The sequence below is a fragment of the Watersipora subatra genome, chromosome 6 (assembly GCF_963576615.1).
Source record: "Watersipora subatra chromosome 6, tzWatSuba1.1, whole genome shotgun sequence".
Taxonomy (NCBI): domain Eukaryota; kingdom Metazoa; phylum Bryozoa; class Gymnolaemata; order Cheilostomatida; family Watersiporidae; genus Watersipora; species Watersipora subatra.
This window is the reverse complement of record NC_088713.1, coordinates 50,479,604-50,501,621: the sequence shown is the minus strand read 5'-3', so window position 1 is coordinate 50,501,621 and position 22,018 is coordinate 50,479,604. Positions and strand designations below refer to the sequence as shown.

The 22,018-nt window shown below is 35.8% G+C and overlaps 2 protein-coding genes across 2 annotated transcripts in view; both read left to right on the top strand.

The window, feature by feature from the left end:
* The window catches only part of LOC137398343 (CAP-Gly domain-containing linker protein 1-like), a 533,051-nt gene that overhangs the window by 437,884 nt on the left and 73,149 nt on the right, over positions 1-22,018 (top strand). Inside the window, exon 5 of the mRNA XM_068084450.1 lies at positions 7,601-7,684. Coding sequence (XP_067940551.1) covers positions 7,601-7,684 — 84 coding nt within the window. The remainder of the gene's footprint in view (positions 1-7,600; positions 7,685-22,018) is intronic.
* On the top strand, positions 9,949-11,090 carry LOC137398806 (uncharacterized). Its single transcript, XM_068084984.1, has 3 exons — positions 9,949-10,080; positions 10,518-10,734; positions 10,822-11,090. Exons 1-3 carry the CDS (start codon positions 9,949-9,951, stop codon positions 11,088-11,090), a joined length of 618 nt encoding a protein of 205 aa, XP_067941085.1.

Sequence of the window (22,018 nt, the reverse complement as noted above, 5' to 3'; positions counted from 1 at the left end):
ATGTAGTTATTTGTTATTTGGTCTGCGCAGGAGTTGAACTGTAGTTGAGTCAGGGTCAATAGTTAACAGGGGTCAACCAGGTCTACAGGTTGAGTCGAGTCAATGTAGGTAGGGTCATTGTGAACACTTACAAACATGTTTTTTCTGTTATGTTTAGGTTTTAGTTTGGAGGAGGTCCTTTTCCAAGGGTTGGAATAAATTAATTTGTATATAGTATTTTTGCATGAAAAAATTTGAATTGACACAAAAGAGAGTTGACATACTCACTTTATCCTGGAACCCATTGAGCTAGTATGTTGAGGTATGACAGTATATGCCTATGGTTGTTGGTTGTTACACCAGTTCCATAACTGGTATCTTTCTCACTGCTATTATATTGTTCATAGACATAATTGAGGTCACCTGCTCCCACATGTCAGAAGTCTACCAGGTAATCATCTTGGCTGTGATTAAACATCACTTTAGTAATATTCTCTACTTGACTACCAGCTCTGAGGTGAGAGGGTTGAGAGAATTCACTTTGGTAAGTACAACTAATCTTTGGTATTCAGTTATAATCAAAACAAGAAGTAGTATAGACACTATTGTTCATATGGTTCAAATTCAATACAGTAGACGCTCCTATAACTTATACCTCCTATAACCCTAATTCCACATAACGTAAATAACTTATGTAAAGTTTTTGCTTCGTATTACGTAAAAATTCCATGTAACTAAAAGCGTCAAGTCAAGCGGGTTCACAATTTCGATTTGAATGTTAATCTAAGTCGCTGCACTTGTGAAATAAAAAAATGAGTTTATAGCATTATATCTATTATATATACAACTTACATCACATTTTAGTTCATCATGATAGACCGTCACATGTGTCGCCAACACAGAGAATAGGATAGCTGTGCAATTATTCATAAATACAAAGGCCATCGGTGCAGGTGTTACAGCGTCGGTCCATCAATCTGAATGTCATGAGTGGGGTTTTTGTCGAAAGTTTTTTTTTATTCCAACCTTGACCCCTGAAAGCAGATAGATGACAAGCAGGCAATACTGTGCTTTTATAATAAAAATACTTTGTGGTTTTGTTTAATTGTAAACATATAAAATATTTGTTATTAGTTTTACTTTGCCGAATACACTTTGCTGTTTAGAAGAAAATGATAAAAAATTCTGTAAGTAAATATTGAAGATGTTTGCTCCTTATCAACCTATCAATAAAGTACCACATAAATGGCCTATGAAGCCAGTGAGATCGATCAAAAACAAGGAAAAGTTGTCGATGCAAACCAATCCAATAATACTGCAGTCACAATACAGCCTATAATTAATAAAGTTAATTCTAGTTTTTTTCCTTATTGTATGGCCAAAGGGGCAAGTTTGGCAAGATCTTGGAATGGATTAGACAATTTATTTGTATTTTACTGTTCTTATAATGTAAAATCCCAATAATGTAAACGTTCCTAAAGCAGATTATTCTTGGTGTAGGAGTGCCTATTGTAGTTTTATCTGCATGAGTTACATAATTAGCAGATCGATGATAGGTTATTATATACTACACACAGACTTCCTATGTAGTATTCTCTAGCAGAGGAGGCAACTTCAAAGTTACCATAGCTGCTCCAACTTGTACAGTATCTCCATAAGACAACCCTTATCTCTAGTATCAGTCACTAGAATGCTATTGATGAAGGTATAGTTACCCTTTTGCTCCAGTCTGTGAAACATGGAGAAGATGTGAAGCAAGATATTGTCAAGTTACTGGTATTGCTGGAGTCTCTGAAACATGGAGTTTACCATTATCAATCAGTCAGTTTTTACACAAATTGCAACGTGGTGATCACAACTTAACAAAACAGTTACGTAGCAGTGGGTGGTCTAGAGTTTACTGTTATATGGAAAACCCTGTTTGTAGCTCTTCAATTATAGCTTTGTTCCTTTCCGATTAGCATTAGTTCAAGCATCAAGTAGTAAAACAGCATAGCGATTTGTGTTATAATCTATTTGTGTACTTTAGGCTATCTAATTGAAAATAACACAAAGTCATGGCATACAACTGAATTACATCTTCATTTTTACTCCTACCTATTTAATACTAAGACAGGACAGAAGTAGAGAAGACAGACAGGAGCTGTAAAAAATGGTGTAACCCTTACTGTCATACTGCTTTGAAATAAAAATATATATAAAATAATTTGCTGAAGCTAAGGATATACTCTAAAATATCAACTCCTTTTTATGTTAAACCCAATCAATTCAGTTTTTTATGTTCGCCATTCATGAGTGTGAACAAGTTTCATATCATCTGCCCTTTTATTTCTCACTCTCTAAACTCCCTGCTACTGCCTGTTTCTTTAACCTGGCATCTTATTATCTTCACAAGTGCATCACTATGAGGTGTGATATCCTGAGCGGCAGCACATTTAACAATTTCATTCATGTGTTAATTTGTTAATCTTGATCACTACTTTGTTTCATTATTGTTGGATATAGAGACCACCTGTTGAGAAATATCAGTAGGCTTCATTGAGATCAGTAGACCGGTTCAAACCCGTTCGAACTGATTCAGTGAGTCATTAGAAATGAAATTTTTTGCACAGCTTCTCTGAACTGCTAGAAACAATGCATGCATTTATTTGTCTGTCACAGAGAATTCATCTAAGGAAGGTGACGCGTGATCATGAAACTAGTACTGTGATTACTGGTGGTAGTGTAAAATGAACACCTAAACCTATTACACAAATTCTAAAAAAGTGTGATATTATTTTCTTCTGACCAAATGGTACAACAAGAGTCCAAAAATAATGCATTATTTTGTGTTCGTATGCAACTTTCATAGCGGATCAGAATATCTGAAGTGTTATAATTTGCAAATATAACATTATATAGATGCATACTATAAAATTATAGCTGTATCTCTAGTTTTATATGCAATTTTTATAGTGGGTAACTCGTGTCAGTGCATCAAACTGGGCATGAATGCTGGACATGAGAGCTTTTACAGATTTAATGTTCTCAAGCAGATGTAGGAAGCATTTGGATTGTATTTATCTTTAAAAATCACAAATTTTGATGAAAATACCTGGAGACTAACTTCCTTTTTTACATAATCAGAGTCCTTGCCTCGGGCCATGTTTCACATGCCTGGTCTAGCATATGCTGAAACTAAAAGAGAAACTGCTATCCATTCAGTGACTCACCTTTGTCCTACAAGCAGCAAAACCATTCTGTATTTGTAGATACATGTAAGTGAGCTGATCTGAGCAGATCACATCGGAGTTGTGCTTTCATTAGTACCCGCTTCATGCTTTCAAATAAAGCAGCTTTTAACACTTGGGTGGTCCTTTTTTGTGTGCTAATTGCTTTATAGCAATCAGTTTACACTCATCACCAGCGAAGAGTGGACATGGCTTGTGTTGGACGGCCCTAAACTTTCACATTGAAGAAATAATACAGGTAGTACATCGAGTATCTTTTTTCCTTTGCCATATAGATTGTAACCATAGTAACGGTGATTCGCAGTTGTCCTAGGCTTTTGCTATTGCTCAAAAACTATGCTAAATGACCTTCAATCGATGAATTATTTAAATATTGCTTCCTGTGTACATTACTCAATATTATTACAAGGTTAGCTGTTCATGGTTATTACTGGCCTGCGAACTATTCTGTAATTAGATAAGTTATATTTGCTTCAGCCAATCAAGAGGCAGATGGTTGAAAAAGGGGCGGAGACATTTTCAAGCTATAAAACACATGGAACAGTCTGCAAGCATATCACATACAGAGTACCTTCATGTAAGTATAAATTTTCTGTTAAATTAACATCTGTTGATATTATACTTACTGGGAATAATAGAGTAGATGAGGAGAGACACTGAGTCAGTGTTATTATAATATAACTCTGACCTCCTGAGACTATCACTCTCTACCCTGAGGAGACTCATAGAGTCTTTCATCTAGTGAGGTTAAGTTAAGGTCAGGAGTCTCTGGTTTCATTTCTCAGTCATTTTTGTACCTGTAAACATTTCCTACTGTAAATATGTCATATTTCTCTTATGAATAGAATGAGGAGCTCTGAAACTGGAGTTTTTAACTGCTTCTCTTGTCTTTATTCTGGTCAGAATCAGCTGCAGGCAACTGATTGTATTTAGTTACCAGTTTTATAGGAAATTAGTGTTTAAAGTAGGAGACTATATAAATTTTATTGCCACTTCCTGCTTTTTCATTTGCAATTAAAATTTTTGAAAATTTTCACTGAGTTTATTTCCATTAGTTTAACACATGAGAGAGTAAATAGCAGGAGTGAAGATGCTTGATTTCCCAGCTCTGAGTATCACATTCCTAGTTTCCTTTTTATACTCTGTGAATAGCCAGGGTTCACCTGCAGTAACTCTGTTATGGTTGGCAGCTTTATAAGTCATCAGCTCACCCAGAGTCAGCAGTTGAGTCACAATTTGTCTTCATTTCTGTCTATCATATTTTACTATGTGGAGTATTTTACAGGATAAAATGGAGCAATGGATTAGGGAATATATTAGAGCTAGTGGAGCTCCTGACATTACCTCTCTTCGGGCTGCTCTAACAACCACCCCTCCTGATCAGCTACTTCAGCTTATAACAACTATCAGAGACAGTGAGTTGTATACAGCTCTGCTATTGGCTATCTTCCGAGACCACCCTGCAGTAGCTTATATGTTACTCACTCCATTGAGAGGAATAGCAGATGAGTTGCTGTTTGAGAAGGATGTGGAGGGATGTACAGCTCTGCACAGGGCTGTAGATAAGGGAGATAGAGAGTTAGTAGAGCTTATACTTCACACTGTATCCTCTGATAAGAGGTATGAGCTGATAGCTGTGAAGGAGATGTGGGGTAACACAGCTATAACACGGGCTGCACATAAAGGATATACAGAGATGGTAGAGACTCTACTGATCAGCCTGTCAGTAGAGCAACGAGTCTCCCTGCTCAACATACATGATATCATCTTAAACACAGCAATGCACAGGGCAGCCTACATGGGACACACAGCAGCTCTACAGTCTATGCTGACCTCCATCCCTCCTGATAAAGTCTCTGCACTCCTCAGTATAAAGAACAGTGACAGTAGAACTCCTCTGAAGGAGGCAGAGTCTAAGGGAAGGAAAGAGACAGTAGAGCTGCTTAAGAGCTGGAAGCAGCCAGTATTATCAGGTAGGATTATTATACAGTGTGATACCAGCTACTCACTTGTACTACTCTATTGCATAATTCTCTGCTTGTCCGCAAGGTATCTTTGTAAACATACCCTGGGGAATTCCATCTACATTTTCCTTGCATAGAGACTGCAGTGAGCTGTAGAAGCAGTTCAGCTCTGTCTCTGTACTAAATAGTGTCAGTTTAGCCTCTTCTCTTCAGCCAACACTCAGCCTTTGCTAATTACTCATCACCTCTGCTCTCTCTTAGATAATTATAGTCTGAGTATTTTAATTCCCTATTCAAAGCTGATAGGATTAAATTGATGTTAGCTGATCAACACCTCGTGGCAGCTAAAAGTCAGCACTTAGCTGAACTCTCCTGATTCATGAATATTCTTATTACTCACTACAGTTTTGAATAGAAACATGAGATATTCACTAGAATTATAGTAGTAGTAATTCTGACAGACGGCCACAGCTCTTATTATAGTAAATATTTTTCCTTTGGAGCAGCTGTTGCTAAAGATAGAATCACAATGTTTGAGTAAGCATAGAATATGGTATAGTTTTACTCAAATTTTTTAACAGTTTAATTGCAGGTTCTCAGTCTTTTATTACTCACCGAGTCTGCACACCTGGTTGTAGCCTTAGAGAAGATAAGTACAACATCCAGTAGGAACTTATTGAGTATTTACTCCCAGTAGCAACATTACGTGGTTCTCATTCACTAGTAACCCTAACTATAAACTCTAAGCAACTGGTTCTAAGGCAATATTTTTACATCATCAATAGCTTTAATTAATTATTATTAATTTAACTGCACTATCAGTATTACTTTTGTATTTTTTTATTTTATCAATTTTTGGTCTCAAATTGTTTATAGCATGGTAAGAGTTTGAAATTCAATTTGTTTGTACGTCATTCAGCCTGTTGCCATAGTAACACTAGAATTATCTCCACATGTACCTGAGGCTATACTGAGTCACGTAGAGGTATTCAGATTTTTAAGATGATCTGTCTGTTGATTAGATTGAAGTATTATTCATTTTTACTTTGCTGTAGCCCAAGCTGCTGCCACTTTCTGGAGGTTTGCTGCCCTTCATGAAGCTGACAGACACAAAACAAAAGGTAAACATAGGTTAAGATTACTTTGAAGACTAAAGTCTACAGGTCTTGAAACTTAGACTTTTTCCCAGAATTTGGATTAGATCAAAGTATTTTTTAAATTTTGTTTTTTAGTATTTATTGGAGCTTCATTTTTCTTCTTTGTAGCACATGCCGCTGCCACTGATGTGACAATTGCTTCCCTTCAGCAAGCTGACAGACACAAAACAGGAGGTGAGCATAGAATAAGATTACTTTGAAAACGGAAACCAGCTGTATCAGAGGCTATACTGATTGATGAGGAGGTTATCCTATCTATAAGATGATTTGTCGGTTAATTGTAACGAAATCTTAATCTTTATTTTGTTGTAGCCCTTGCTGCCGCTGACAAGGAAATTGCTGTTCTTCATGAAGCTGACAGACATAAAACAAAAGGTAAGCATGGAATAAGACTAGTTTTATTTTTTAGTCGATGCTGCCACTTACGAAACAGTTTATCAACTTGTAATAGCAGAATATGAGCCCTGATTATATTGTTATTTTAGAATTGACCAAACTAAAGGAGGAGTTAGTAGAGTCTAAGCAGCAGATTGTAGCTCTGCAAGAAGCAGATAATCGCAAGGTGGCAGGTGAGTTTTTAATTTCAATCGAACTGGACTTCTGGTCATAAAATATGGATGACATCTTTACACCTCATTTGTATGTAGTACCTGTTATGTATGCACTATTACTAGAGCTCAGTTTAGTTCCTGCCCAGACATGTGCAGCTAGTGCTCTATAAATAGCTTAGGATGAGTCATCCCTCTATATTTTGTCTTACTTACCAGCTGGTCAGCTGACCTTGTTCAGTGTTAAGTTGGCTAGTGTTAACTCTGGTTCAGTTGCTAATAAAGCTGTCTAATTGTAATGTTACATTTGCTTATTGCTTCTTATTGTAAGATGTAACAGTGTCAGTACATGAGCCCTGATTCTATTATTGTTTTAGAGTTGACCGATCAGAGGGAAGAGTTAGTAGAGTCTCAACAGCAGATTGTAGCCCTTCAAGGAGCAAACAATCAAATGACGGCAGGTAAAGTTTTACTCGCAGTTCAACTAGAGTTTGAATTTTAATATCCACATATTTACTGTTCACCAGTTACAACACGTATTCATTTACCTTCATGTGTAAGACGGCAGGTAAATTTGGTTAAGGCTTTTGCTGTGTAGATGTGGTAGTTAACACCTGAATATTTCTGATGTACAATCACAAGCATTAACAGTAAGTATCAGTTGTGTAACAGTAGAGTCTCATAGTAGTAGCAGTACATAAGCCATGATTTTATTGTTTTAGAGTTGACCAATCAGGGAGACGAGTTAGTCCGGTCTCAGCAGCAGATTGTAGCCCTTCAAGCAGTAAACAATCAGATGACGGCAGGTAAAGTTCTTACACACAGTTCAAATAGAGTTAGAATTTTAACATTCACATATTTACTGTTCATCAGTAACAACCCGTATTCATTTACCTTTATGCGTACTTCGTCTTGCTAGTTATTAACTTATAAGTTAAGGGTATGATGAGTTTTGTTTCATCATTGCTATTGGCTTATCAGCAGTTAATTATATTGGTTAATGCTCGAAGGGAGCACATCGCTCATAACTCGCTGTTGTGAATACGTGAATCACAGGTTAAATTGTATCGCTGTACAGTAACTGAGCAGAATAGACTAGAGTAGTTACAGCTCTAAACCATCTCCTGTAAACATTCCCTTAGTCTGAAGGTTGGTTTACACAAGGTGGTTGTGAGATGGTGCAATTCTCATAAAAAGAGAAACATTATATTATATATTATTGCTTATAATAAACACTGATAAATATATGTTTATGTAGATACAGCTGTCATGATGGAGAGACTTAACAGACTAGATATTTATCTGCATACTCCCACTGATACAGACGAGACAGGAGACCAGCTTCATGAGCCTCTGGGTTGATACCTTCCTCTTTGTTTAGTTGAAATCCCATGCAGTTCTTGTTTAAGATTTATAAGTAAATACAATTTTATATTTATACTTGATACATTTTCTCCTCTCTACTCAGCTAGCAGTATTTCTTATGAACACGTCTGTCCATCATTGAACTGCATTCACGCTATATAATGCCACCTACATAGCTTGGCAAAATTCCAAATCTTGTACACTGGTGTAGATTAACAGATGCTATTTCCTACTCAATGAGATCATTCAATGTTTTGGAGCTGCTCTCACTGCTGCAGCTGGCCACCATTCTAATATTAAATATGAACAGTTCCTTAGCATTGATAAGAAAGTAGCTAACAGGAACAGCAATGATTGACTAATGATAAGGTAGACCATCTAAATTGTAGTAAAATTCATCTCTAATAGCCATAGATAATGGGTATTATTAAAAAAAAAAATCAAAGGATCTCTTGTCAAGCCAAGCTCTTGGCTCTTATTGTAAACATACAAAAACTGCCTCGTTAAAACAAAAAGAAAATGTCTAACACGTACCAACAAATAGCATGATTGTCTGCTGCTGCCAGGAGACGTGATACTTTAGGGCCAATACAAAGGCTAATGACAGATAGCTTTAGCAATCATGACAGATAGCCTTGGTATTCATGCCAAATCTATGACAGAAAGCCTTTCTATTAATGTCAGATCTATGACACAGCCTTAGTATTTATGTCTGCTATGAACATGTAATTCTTCAACAATAGATCCAGTTGTTGGGAGGAGACAATTCTGATAGTATACTTTCCAATGTAATATACACAATATATGGGTCATGACCTCGGAAAGTGTTCTTAAATTTGAAACTATTATAACTAAATAGTTGCTAAGCAGAAAAAAATCGACAAATTTTCTTGCAAAAAGGTTTTTGAAGCTAATTCAAGATTTAGCTACATCACAAATTAGAGTATACGGGCAAACAGTCAAATACTTACTGGTTGATAATGGTGTCGATCCGATGATTTACAGCGGTGCACTCCACGAAACAGCAACTTTGACAGTCAATTAAAACTAGAGCTGCCGACGTTTAAAGATTCAGCGTTAGAACTTGTCTCACAATATTGGCTGTACACGTGTTTTAGTCATGTGTGAAGCCAACACATCTGTAGCTTCTCTGGATATACCATTCAGTCTACCAGGTAGCACTAAACTGGGTTGCTATAGCAGATTATTCATGGATGTTTGAGAGCATACGGACTGTTCATATGTGATTTTAATTTCTCTTTTTTTCGTTGATTCAGCTTCCTTGGAATGATTGACTGAACTGACTTGTAGGGATTAAAGATGTAGTTGCGTCAAAAATGAAATTAGGACCCATAAAAGGCTAAAACATCAGCTACAATTTGATGCCATTTTTGTCTTTGTAGACCAACCCTGTCCAGAGATATATGCGTTTGAATGAGGCCCTCTTTTAAAAAGCTCACGTTCCAGCGGGTGCCAATTTCGTGACGTAACAAGTTTGTTTTCTGAAACGAAACCACGAGCGATAAATATGAGGTCGCTTCGTTAGCCAATCACGAGTGCGAAATTTTTATATAGGCCGTAATAAATGTTATCACTCGTAAAACGGGTTGTCTGTGATCTCGAAGATTCTCATTCGATAGAGAATTCTCATCGTTACTGGTTCAGCGCTTTTCACCAATTACTACATACAAGTTATAGTTTTAAAATGGCTTCATGTTCGAGCGACTGCGACTCAGAGTTATCTGAGCAACCTTTAGTCAAAGATTGGAGCAGGCAGCCTATGGTGAAAGCTGACAGGCGTCAGCAGCGTTTTGCTGTAGAGAAAGACAGAATGGAGGTAAATTAACTTAGAGTCTTCTATACCTAAGTAAATGTAATTTTTATAGTCATAAATACATATACTAATTAATAAAATGATAATTCTTTGCTATCTCCAATCATCGTTCCATAGCTCATCTGCCGTTTTACCTAGCTTTAATATTTTTTTTCGAATCTTTGGTAAATTAGAGTCATGATTACAAATTATTTTCACTCGTAGGAAGTGGGTAAAATCGATTGATCATTGCTCATCATTAACAACCAAAAACAAAGCTTCGAATTGCTGGTTTTGTATTTATATATTTTACATACCTATATTTTTGTTAAACGTTTACTCATATCGTGATTTTAGATTAGCAATCTAATTGACTCCCAAATTGAAACCTTACCGTAAATACACCTTAGAACGACATCAATGAATGCGTGTAATCATTACGTTTGTTTTATTGATTGCAGGATGTTTACGTGGCACCACCAGTTCAGCAGTGGTGCAAGTGTGAGAATTGCCATGCGTGGAGTAAAAAAGAAATGAACATATGCTGCACAAATCACGACATGTGGCATTCCATTCCGCAAACTGGTATCAAATGCGTTACCGAAGCTGACGAAATAAAAGATCTAATAAAGCCAGGTCCATTGAGAGTGGCTTATTATAACTACTGCCACTACCATGGTAAGCTTATGAGGTTTGTAGCTGCTATTTTTACTGCTTACTTCGAGTAAGTTATCAAGATACTGTAAAAGTATGATATTTTGTTAGTGCCCAAGTATCCAGATGCGGAGAGCCTGGTACCATCTGAAAGACTGAAAGACTGCGACATCTACAACATGGTGTGTAGGCAGAGGAGATTATGCGCGTATAGATCTCTGGTATTCTGGACATATCCAACAGGACTTAGGAGGGGAGAGCGACGACCACTACCAGCCTGCATGTATAACATGGTGCAAGCTGCATACCCTGGCACTGAAGATGAGGATGAATACGCAGATATGGCGCATACAGAATTTGAATTTACTGCAGTGGAGTGAATTTTATATACTTTATTTTACAAATATACTATAAAGATATAATTTCTATTTAATATAAATTAATATATTTATACACTTAAACTTTGTAGGCAATGTATAATATATACAAAAATAAAAAAGTAAAAGACAATGAATGCAAACGGCGAACAGCAAAATAAATGTAGCAAATAGAGTTGAACTACGAACAGAGAAAATTCACAGGAATACAGTCAGACAATGGAAAAAATGTGGCTTGACAAACTTCTCGTCTCCTGTCTGGCTGCTTCCTCTACCTCATCAACGAACCTGCAGCTATAATCATCAACAAAAGATAAATGACAAAAAAAGAAATCTGGAAACCTTGTCAGAGTTTGACCAAGTTCTCGTGTGGTTACAGGTGGAGCAACGAGTAATGTAGCGAATATACGCCCCACGTCTATCCACCAATTCCACAGCACTGGGACCCGCACACATAGGGCATACTTCAAGTTTTTGAAGCTGGCTATGCTCCACAATATATTTTGGCTGTTTCTGCCAAGGTCGCTCCCTGTGAACGCCAACAAAACATTTTTAGTGAAGATCAGACAATACTTTAGTAATATAAAATCAAGCACTGGATTAAGCCTTCATTAGTGTATAAGGAAGAAAAATTGAAACCTTACAATATTTATATTGTAAGATTGAAATATTGTAAATATTTAAAATTTAGAAATATTTAAAAAATCAATCATTTTTACAGTTAATAAATAGTAAAAAATTTAACAGCAGCTAGCAACTACAAAATATCTAGCAGAGTTCTACAGTTTGATTTGCGGCAATTAAGTGAAACACTTGAATGTAAAATAGCGTTGTTAGGCAGGCATGAGAAAGCAGCAAGCGTATGACAAGGCAAGCCTATGTTTAGCTTCTTCAGGAAGCACACACATACTTACTGCAAGCAGGCTAAAATAAATATTGTTGTAAAGACAGTGAGTACATATAATCGATGAAATAATACGCATTATCAAATACGAACTAGCAGTTACTATATTTCTTACCCCTCAAAGCTTTCTTCTAAAACCTCGTCTTCCGTCTCACTGTTATCTAAATCTGGGACCCATTCTTCTTCATCCAAGGCTTTACCCTAAAAGAAGCATAGAAAATGAAGAAAAGTGCTATGGCATTTTAGGAAACTCATCTAAGTCTTTAACGTAAAAGAAGCATGAGAAAAGGAAAAATTGCTATGACATTTTATCAAAGTATTTGTAACTTACCAGATCTTCCTCTCGTTCCTGCATCTCATCACTAGTATCACTCTCCATAATTAGAGAATAACGTTGTAACTGCTTAGATGTAGAAAGAATGGAGCTTGCTTCATCGACTACTGGCATTTTTCTTTTAGATGGAGGTGAGGCTGGAAGATCAGGCCTGTGAATAAATGTTTATAGACTATCAATATATATTGTAAAAAAGAATCCCGTCCAACCATATGAAACAAGTTAACTGTACTCACTGTTTAGCATCGGTCTGGGTTGAAATCGACCGATACTTAGGACGGTGAAGACATTTCCGTAGCTGTACCCCTTTGTCAACCTTAGAGGACTTTCCAGGTCCAAAGGACTCGGCAGGCTGAGGATTACGAACTGGTATTTTCGATAGTGAATGAGAAAAAAAGGTTGCTGTCCTATGCACTACAGGAACACTGTAATATATAGACAAGAATTTTTTTTCCGTAAAACACGAGTTGTTTTATATTTTCAAATTGGAAGCTCATAACATAACTTGTGAAATTCAAAGATTCCTAGTACTGTGCATTATCACATCTTACACCACTTACGCATCAGCAAGTAAGCCTCGCACCACTGCTCTGCGCTCTCTTGTAGGCAAAAGGGTAATTGGCTTCTGCTTCCTTGGGGTAGCAGCAGAATCAGCTTTAATGTGCAGGTTTCGTGTGGGAATTATATCCGAGTGCTTCTTTAACATGAGCCGGATATCTTCTCCTTGTTGGTACCTGTATTGGTGGTAGTTGCTGAAGCATTCCTCAGTAAAATGCCGGAAGCAAATTCTAGATATGGTTTTATATCGAAAATTTGCTACATGTTTCTTCACAAATGCTGTCCATTTGGCTCGCTGTACATCTGTTGATGTCCTTCCCTGAGGCCAAGCAAATAGATGTTTGGTCTCTTCACAATTAGCTGCGGCACAGGAGAGAGCCCAATGTCGACTTGAAGACATTTCACTGCTACAACGAAACATTGAAGTGGTTATGCAGACTATTCTTAACAAATAGAAAAATATCACGATATTCAAGTGTGTAACCTAATGTGACTTTGAAGAAAATGCTTAATATCCATAATATGGCCGAGATTTATGTTCGTACAAATACGTGGTGTGTCTACCTTATCTTAAAACTAAAAAGTTTAAAGATACGAAAAAGTGAAGTAAGTTGAATAACTACAGCTGTATAACCATGATTAATATTTCATACTTAAAGTACTTTCGTCAATTGAAATGGCAGATCGACTAGTAAACCAGTCGAATGAACAACAACAGCGTTCTGCAATTATGAACTAAAATAGTATGGCTAATGTTGTTTTAATTTATAGAGCAACAGATCAAAACAAATGAAAATACTAATTGACTTACTAACTAAATAATGATTTGCCTTTTCATTTTAGTTTTTGTCAAACACAACGAAAGTTGGAAATTGTGAGAAAAAGTTATTCATATAAATACGAAGGTGTGTCTATCTTATCTTAAAACGACAACGTTTAAAGATACGTAAAAGTGAACGAAGTTGAATAACTACAGTATAACCACGATTAATATTTCATACTTGAAGTATTTTCGTCAATTGAAATGACAGATTGACTAGTAAACCAGTCGAACTAACTACAACAGCGTTCTGCAACTATGAACTAAAATAGTATGGCTAATGTTGTTTTAATTTATAGAGCAACAAATCAAAACAAATGAAAATACTATTGACTTACTAAATAATGATTTGCCTTTTCACTTTAGTCTCTGTCAAACACAACGAAAGTTGGAATTTATGAGCAAAAGTTATTCGTATTTTCGCAATACCGGTATATCGGTAGTAGCTTGATCAGCTAGTAGTTTCACGTTCGAGTAGCAATTGAGAACTGCGCTGACACAGAGACCGTAATCAACTTAGTTCGCTTGACCTAATTACTGTAGACCGGTAGAATTGGTAGTCGGTACCCAAATGTTTACACAACATTTGGAGAAAGTGAGTAGAACAAATTTTCAATTTTCGTTATTTGAGGCCTTTGAAACATTCATAATAATGCATCTGTCGCAGGATTTAAAATTTTATTCTAGCCAACATGAGCAAATACAAAATAAGATACAGTGGTGATACAAATTATGGAACCGCCTCTAATTTTCGTTACATAGCAATGAATTCTGGGTTGTGTTTATTTTTTCTACAATCAAAATTTTACATAACTATAAAAAATTATATATCATTTGAATCGTCACAATGTTGGCTTTTTGATAAACTTAAACTAAAACCACATTGTATATTCTATAAAAATATTTTTAGAGGTTTACTGAAAGCTGTCAGAGAGTTACTGTACAGTTGTCATTTCTATTAAATAGTGTCCGACCAAAAGTCATAAAATAACATATTTCTTTTCTTTGAAATGGCTTTTATTGTGAATTAACTTAAAGACCGGGTTTTGTAGCCATGAAAAGTGCTGTTTTGGTCCTTAAGATGATCAATACTTGGTTGGCCAGCCTTTGTTCTCAATCACTGCTTGGCAGCGCCTTGGAATACTATCTTTCAGCGTCTGAAGCTCTTCAGGTGTCACTATTCGATGCCAGGATTGCACAATAAGCTCCATCAATCTTCTTTTATTAGATGGTTTGTCTTTAGTTACGAGATTGCCTATTCTGCTCCACAAATTTTTAATTGGGTTAAGGTCTAGTGACTGAGCAGGCCAAGTCAGAGTGTTAACGTTATTGTCAGCAAACCAATTCTTTACTTTTCTGGCTGTGTGGCATGGATCATTATCTTGCTGGAACAGCCACTCTCTATCAAACAGACTTTTAGGAGATGGTATCCTCACACTTTGTAGTAATCCACAATATTTTTCTGCATTCGTCATACCATCAACAAAGTGTAATCTACCAGCACCAGCAGCGGAGAAACAACCCCACGCCATTACTGAGGTGGGATGCTTTATCGTAGGTAAAATACATTTTGTTTTAAACTCTTCACCAGGTCTCCTTCTTACATAATTGTTGTCAGAGTGATTTTGCACAGTAAGTGTGCTCTCATCGCTGAATAATACTGCTCTCCAGTTTTCTGGTGACCAATTCACATTATCTTTTGCCCATTGTAGACGAGCCTTTCTTTGTCGAGATGATAACAGAGGTTTTCTCCGAGCTTTACAGCCTCAAAAGCCATTATCTCTCAATGATTTGTGCACAGTTGATCGTGCTAACTCTGTGCCTGTTGATTCTTTTAACTTTTTGGCTAGCAGAGGACTGGTTAAATGTCTATCAACTGAAGAAAGTCTCACTAGGCGTCTGGTCACCCAAACTGTTGCTAGCTCTTTCCTTCCCCAACCAGCCCTTTCTTCAACTTGACCAATTTCCTTCCATCTGCAGATTGTTGTAAATACACCTTTCTTAGAGCAATCTACCTCCCTTGCAATTTCCCTCTGCGATTTCCATTGTTGATGAAGGTGAATTATTACAGCACGCTTTTCTTTCGTGAGATGTTGAGGCATGATGATGAAGTTATTAGAATGACTTTTACTGAGAGCAGAAGGACTTTTCAATACTATTTGGGTTATGTTGCATAATGCACAACGTCTCACTCAATGCAATTGTTGTCTTAGATGATTGTTAAACTGGGCAGATCAAAGAATTTGGAAATTCTAGACATCATTCACCAGACTACTGTTTTTGAAAAAAATGACTTGTTATGAGACACTCTGACTAGTTGCACTTTTATCTGCACTAGCGATGGAATTAGGTTTGGATGCAGAAAAAAATTAAACAATGCAACAGCTGATAAAATTTCCTTTCTAATGATATATAACTTTTCATATCTGGACTGAATATAACTAATATGAGAGCCATTATACCGCATTATGTACTAAAACTCAAAGGCGGTTCCATAATTTGTATCACCACTGTATATGCCAATAGAGCCGCGTAAGGCTAGACTTTTATTGCAAATAGCCGATGTGAATACGAGAGATAGAGACAGGTTGCCAAACGCGTGACATCATTTTTGGCGAGGCTGGGCACGTTTTTGTGGCCTGAGCGTTTTTACGGCGATCAGATTTTTTCGGTTTTAATCTTCAAATATCTTGGCAATGCGATTGCGTAACACAACAAACAACATATCAACTGATAGAGAAAAAAAATGCTTTCTTTTAAGATCAACTTAAATTTTGACGCAACTACATCTTTAACAACCTTGTTCAATGCTTTGACACATATAGCGTACACATATACAAACACAAGTCTATATACTGGCTTACCATGATGTTTATACTGACTTTTAGCCTTTTGTCTCAGTGGATTACTAGTCCTTTTAGTAGAAACACTGTGCCTATTAGCATGAACCCCACATTCAATCTTGGCTGAGATAACAATATGCAACTCAGTGCTGCATGGCTAGTTAAGAGCAAGCATATCTGCAGAGACTGATTTCATTGTTTTTGAATTGAGTAATACACTTAGAGACTCCTGGACCATATTTACAACAAAGTATACACAGCAGAGAGTGGTTAAAAAGGTCGACCTTTTTGTCTTCAATGTGAAGTTGACTTTCACATTTGCACTTTAAATACCTAATTAAAATACTTTAAATACACAAAGTCGTATACTTATAGGTACATAATGTCGTCGTTCTGTTGATAAGTCCAGCATAAATCTGCCATGAGTTTACAGCACTGTACTCCAGAGAACAGCAACATTATAAGCCTATTTAAGTTGACATACATGGCGGTATTTCTGTCCAAATGGATTACTAGTCCTTTTAGTAGAAACAGTGTGCTTACTCACAGGAAACCCAAATTTTATCTTGGCTAATATAACAATATGCAACTCAGTATTGGTTAGTTTAGAGCAAGAATATCTGTAGAGACTCATTTCATTGTTTTTGAATTAAAAACCTTAAAACACTTAAAACCTCCAGGACCCAATTTAAAAAAAAACATTTACAAAGCAGAGAGTGGTTAGGAAGGTTGACCTTTTTGTTACCAATGTGAATTGTTACATTTTTGATACCAATTTCCTAACATAGTTTCAACTCTAACTGCTTCTTACTCTTATAAGCTTTCATTTCATAACCAACCGGTTTACATACCTACTTTATGGATGTTGACTCTTTGAAGAAGGAATTATTAGTTAAGAGAAGATGATTCCTTGAAAAGAAATGAACATTTCACCTTATTTATACAGTTACCACAAACACTAGCAGTAACACTAATTATTGAGATCATCAGATCTATATTACATGTTTTTCAGATATTATAGATATTTGGGGTGTTAATGAGATAGTTTCATATGACACTATAGTGCTGAATTACCATGATGACTCACATTACTTCAATGTTTAATGAACCACAAATCTTACCATTAAGCCAACTATCTACAGTGTATTAATATGCTTTAGTAGTAAATACTATTGTATAAGTCATCAAGACCTGTGATAAGTAGGGGCAGATGTATGATGAAAAAAGCAAACATACCCTACAGAACTGTTGTCAAACACATGGCTCGCGGGCCACATGTGGCCCGCCACCTCATTTTATGTGGCCCGAGAGGGCTTAATTACTCATTCGCTCGAGACTCATTCTTCCGTATTTATAACGTTGCTAGGCACACACCAACGCGAGTTATCTTGCCGCTGAAATTTATCTATTCCTTGTGTTGTTATTTTTACATTACATAAAAATAATTTTGATTAGTCAGAAGATTTTTTTCTGGCCAATCAAACAAACGTACATATATACCTCAATGAGATCTCTGGCATAAGTTATAACTAAATTTCTACTCCCATTGCGACATCTAACTGAACCGAAAATCATCGCTGTCACTTTAAATTTTATCGTTCGCGATCAATTTTTTTTTAACTCCAGAAGTAAATATGCAAATTCAGAAGGGGTAAGACAGTGAAAGACTGCATAAATCAAATTGAAACATTATTTTTAATGTTTCAAAGTTTTTACTAACTTTTAATTTTGTCAATTTGAATCGTTACACTCAAATAAGAATGCACCTTTTAGGCTGTCAACCGTAGTCAGACAAAAGTTATCATTCAATCTCGAAAGGATCATATTCAATCTTAGAGTGGCCCCTGAAGTCTGAAAAGTCAAGAACAGACTTACTGAACAGAATGTTATTGTTTGAAACATGTTTATGACAGTTTATTCGAGTTATATTCGGATGTAGATTTGCTATGCTCTTAAGATAATACTCTTGAGGAAAAATTCAAAATTATAGTTTCGTGATTTTCATGTTCATGACTAACTGTACATGTATAAATAATATTCATAATTTTGTTTTGTATGCAATAAATTACTAATTTTAGTCAAGCACTGTATATTTTGTAATTTCTTTGGTGCAAGTCTAACTTTGTTTCAGCAACAGGCCTGCCAACCTAAGAGTGGGGCAATGCGTGAGATTTGGTTTTGGGGCAGTTGATGTATCAATGATGGTATATATAAAATTGTGGAAATTGGGGCAAAAATCTCACGCATTTTCATTTTTTCTTTGGGGTGATTGCCTGAGTCTCACGCCCAATGCGTGAGAGTTGGCAGGTATGTTCAGCAAATAGCAAATAATTTTTTGATTTTTTGCTGCTTACATGTTTATTTTGTGTTGTTGCTGTTGCAATTATTTAGTGTTTGCAGATTTAATGTGTGTATGCCAACAAATTCATGTTCTTAGCAGCTCACAAGTTTTGGTTTTACTGAAAGTATGCCCAAGTTGATGGGTATTGTGTAACTTTTCTGATTTTTTTTCGAAAACAAGTGTTATGCATGTTTTGCTGTGAAACTGTTTTGTTTGCAACTTTAAGTAATAAAGTCAGAGTTATTTAATATCCAAGACTAGTTTAAGTTATTTTATATTATTCGATTACATTTCATTACAATTATAAGTTACATCTGGCCCTTTGAGGACAGCCATTACGCTGATGTGACCCTCGGTGAAAATGAGTTTGACACCCCTGCCCTACAGGATGAAACTATTTGATGGATTTAATAATTCGCGAATTCGCATACTGTCAATTCCTTGAATTATTAAAATCTGTGAATAATTGGTTTTAATTTTAATACAAAGGAGAATAACTACTACCTCAAACTAAAAACTAGTAGCTAGGCAGAGTTAGTAAACGTAGCTGAGTTCCAAACTCTTTTAAAACCATTACTGAGGCTTTGAGTTAAGCCCATTGCCAATGCATCACGCTTATTTACAAAATTACACAAGGTTGTCACAAGTTATTCGGAATTCGGCAGGGCCTTAAAAATCTCTCCTGCAGTTCTTAACGTTGAAAAAACTCATAACTTACCACAAGTTGATTTACCAAAGGCCTTCAAATTGATGAATATTCATGAAAACCTCTGGATTCAGTTAAAGATTTATAGCTTAGCATGATCGGCATAATTTGTTTAGCTAAATAGAAACACGAGCACGTTGTATACGCAGGTGAAGGTTTTACTGCATTGCTAGCTGCTTTAACGGATTAAATTATTTGGGAATGTGTTCATCAGCGAATAATTTAGTTCGTGAATATGCATGAAAAGACAATTCTCACAAAATTTAACTCTGCGAATAATTTCATCCTGTAGCCTATATGGCTTGGCTTGCATACGCAAGAGCTTAAATGTCAGGTGTTCTGTTTCCAGGATTTAGTAACACCAGTCAGAAATTTGAGGGCTAAATGTTTAACTATTCTAACTAATTTGTCATGCGGAATTAGTCAGTAGATGCTGCTAGAGTTGTGATACCTTGGCAGTGTAAGGTGCGTTTATGGATGCCAACATTCTTTATTGTATTGATTTAGAATTTATTAATAAAACATGTTTCAATCTATGTTAATTTTTAAATTTTTGGTTCACTATTTAATATAGGCAGCTTAATATTTGAATACGAACACATAGTTCCTTTTTGACAAGACCTGCAGGTGTCTCCAAAGTTATCACAGATAATGTCAAAAGCTAAAAGAGACCCAATAATGATATCACAAAATGTATTGAATGGTAGCTAAGACATATTGTATAGGAAGGTGATTTGTAACTGTAAAAATGACAGGCTCAGGTAGAGCAAGAAAATTAACTCCTTGACAATAGATGTAATAAGTGGGAGGAGACAAATCTAAAGAGAGAGATTCAGTTACTTGATATAAAAGCTATGAGTCATGTTAATATATGTTCTCAAAGCTTTACTGGTAAATATTATTGTGTAAGTCATCCAGTTTTTTATAAGTATTTGAATGGTAAGTTTGCCACTATGAAGCCAACTTACCAAGACTATTAACTTTACTTCACTGTTTCAATGGTTTTCAACTAATAATATTATTCTTTTCATGAAATGAGCCATAAAAATTGAGTTCTTTGTTTTACAGATTAAAAGTAGCACCTGCCACCACATGAAAAAGAAGAGGTATTGAAATAAATCCTTGAGATAAAATATATTCTACTCTGTATTTTATGGCAGCAGTCATTATATGCTAATTTTAAAATTAACTGTAAAATTATAGAGCAATTTACTATGTAGGTCAAATGAGGCGATTGTCACCATATAATTTTATATCCATAAGTGATGGAGACAAAAATATGTTCTTCCCATTGCCTCATAGCAACTGCCAGCATGTTGGGCAGATTTCTGATAAGCTAATCAATGACATAATTGTATACATTAGAGTTAAATGCCAGGAGGTCTGTTGTTTGAGTTCGTGATTAAATATCTGTCACAATGCTTGGTATTCATTTTATCAGAGAGATGACACCTACCAGACTCTCACATGACTAGGCACCTGTTTAGTTACAAAGTTCACCCTGTCAGCTAGAGAATTCAGTTTAATAGCTCCATATGTATGGCTGACTTGTGATGCAGAGTTAATCAGTAGATGCCAGTAGAGTTGTGATTCATTGGAAGTGTAAGGCGCAAGTATGGGTGCCAATATTCTTAATTGTATCAATCCAGGATTGATCAATAACACATGTTCATTTTAAATTTGTTGATTCAATGATTCAAAAGGCCACCTAATACTCAACTATGAACACATAATAAATTTTTGACAAAATGTACAGGACCCCCACAGTTATCACAGGACATGTCAAAAGCTAAAAAGATTCAGCATTGATGCCATAATAATGTATTGAATGGTATAGGAAAGTGATTTGTAATTGTGAAGCTGACAAGTTTATACGGACCATGAAGATGAACTCTTTAATACACGTAATAAGTGGAAAGAGACTAAATGCTAATGAGAGGGATTCTACTACTTGTTATAAAAGCTATCGGTCATGTTAATATTTAAATTTCCTTACTGGTGATTACTATTGTGTAAGTCATTAGGTTTTTTAATAAGCATTTGATGTGCATGTTAGTTAATATAATGACCAAGACTCATGATATTACTTTACTGTTTCAATGGTTCTCAATAGGCATATTATTCTCACCATAAAATGAACCATAAAAATTGTGTTATTTATTATACAGAGTCAGAGTAGCACCTGAATATATTCTTCCCATTGCCCCATGGCAGCAGTCATCATATTCTTATCATAAAATGAATAGTAAAAATATGGAAGGCCTTACTGTGTAGGTCAAAATGTGCATTTGTCACCAAATAACTGTATATCCATAACTGTTAGAGACAAAAATATGTTATTTCCGTTGCCTCATGACAACAGACAGCATGTTGGACAGATCTCTGATAAGCTGATTGACATGAATTGTATACATTAGAGCTAAAT

Coding starts and splice junctions, on each gene's coding strand:
- LOC137398806 (XM_068084984.1), top strand. CDS start 9,949: ATGGCTTCATGTTCGAGCGACTGCGACTCAGAGTTATCTGAGCAACCT. Junction 10,081..10,517: donor TAGAGAAAGACAGAATGGAG/GTAAATTAACTT, acceptor TATTGATTGCAG/GATGTTTACGTGGCACCACC. Junction 10,735..10,821: donor TAACTACTGCCACTACCATG/GTAAGCTTATGA, acceptor ATATTTTGTTAG/TGCCCAAGTATCCAGATGCG.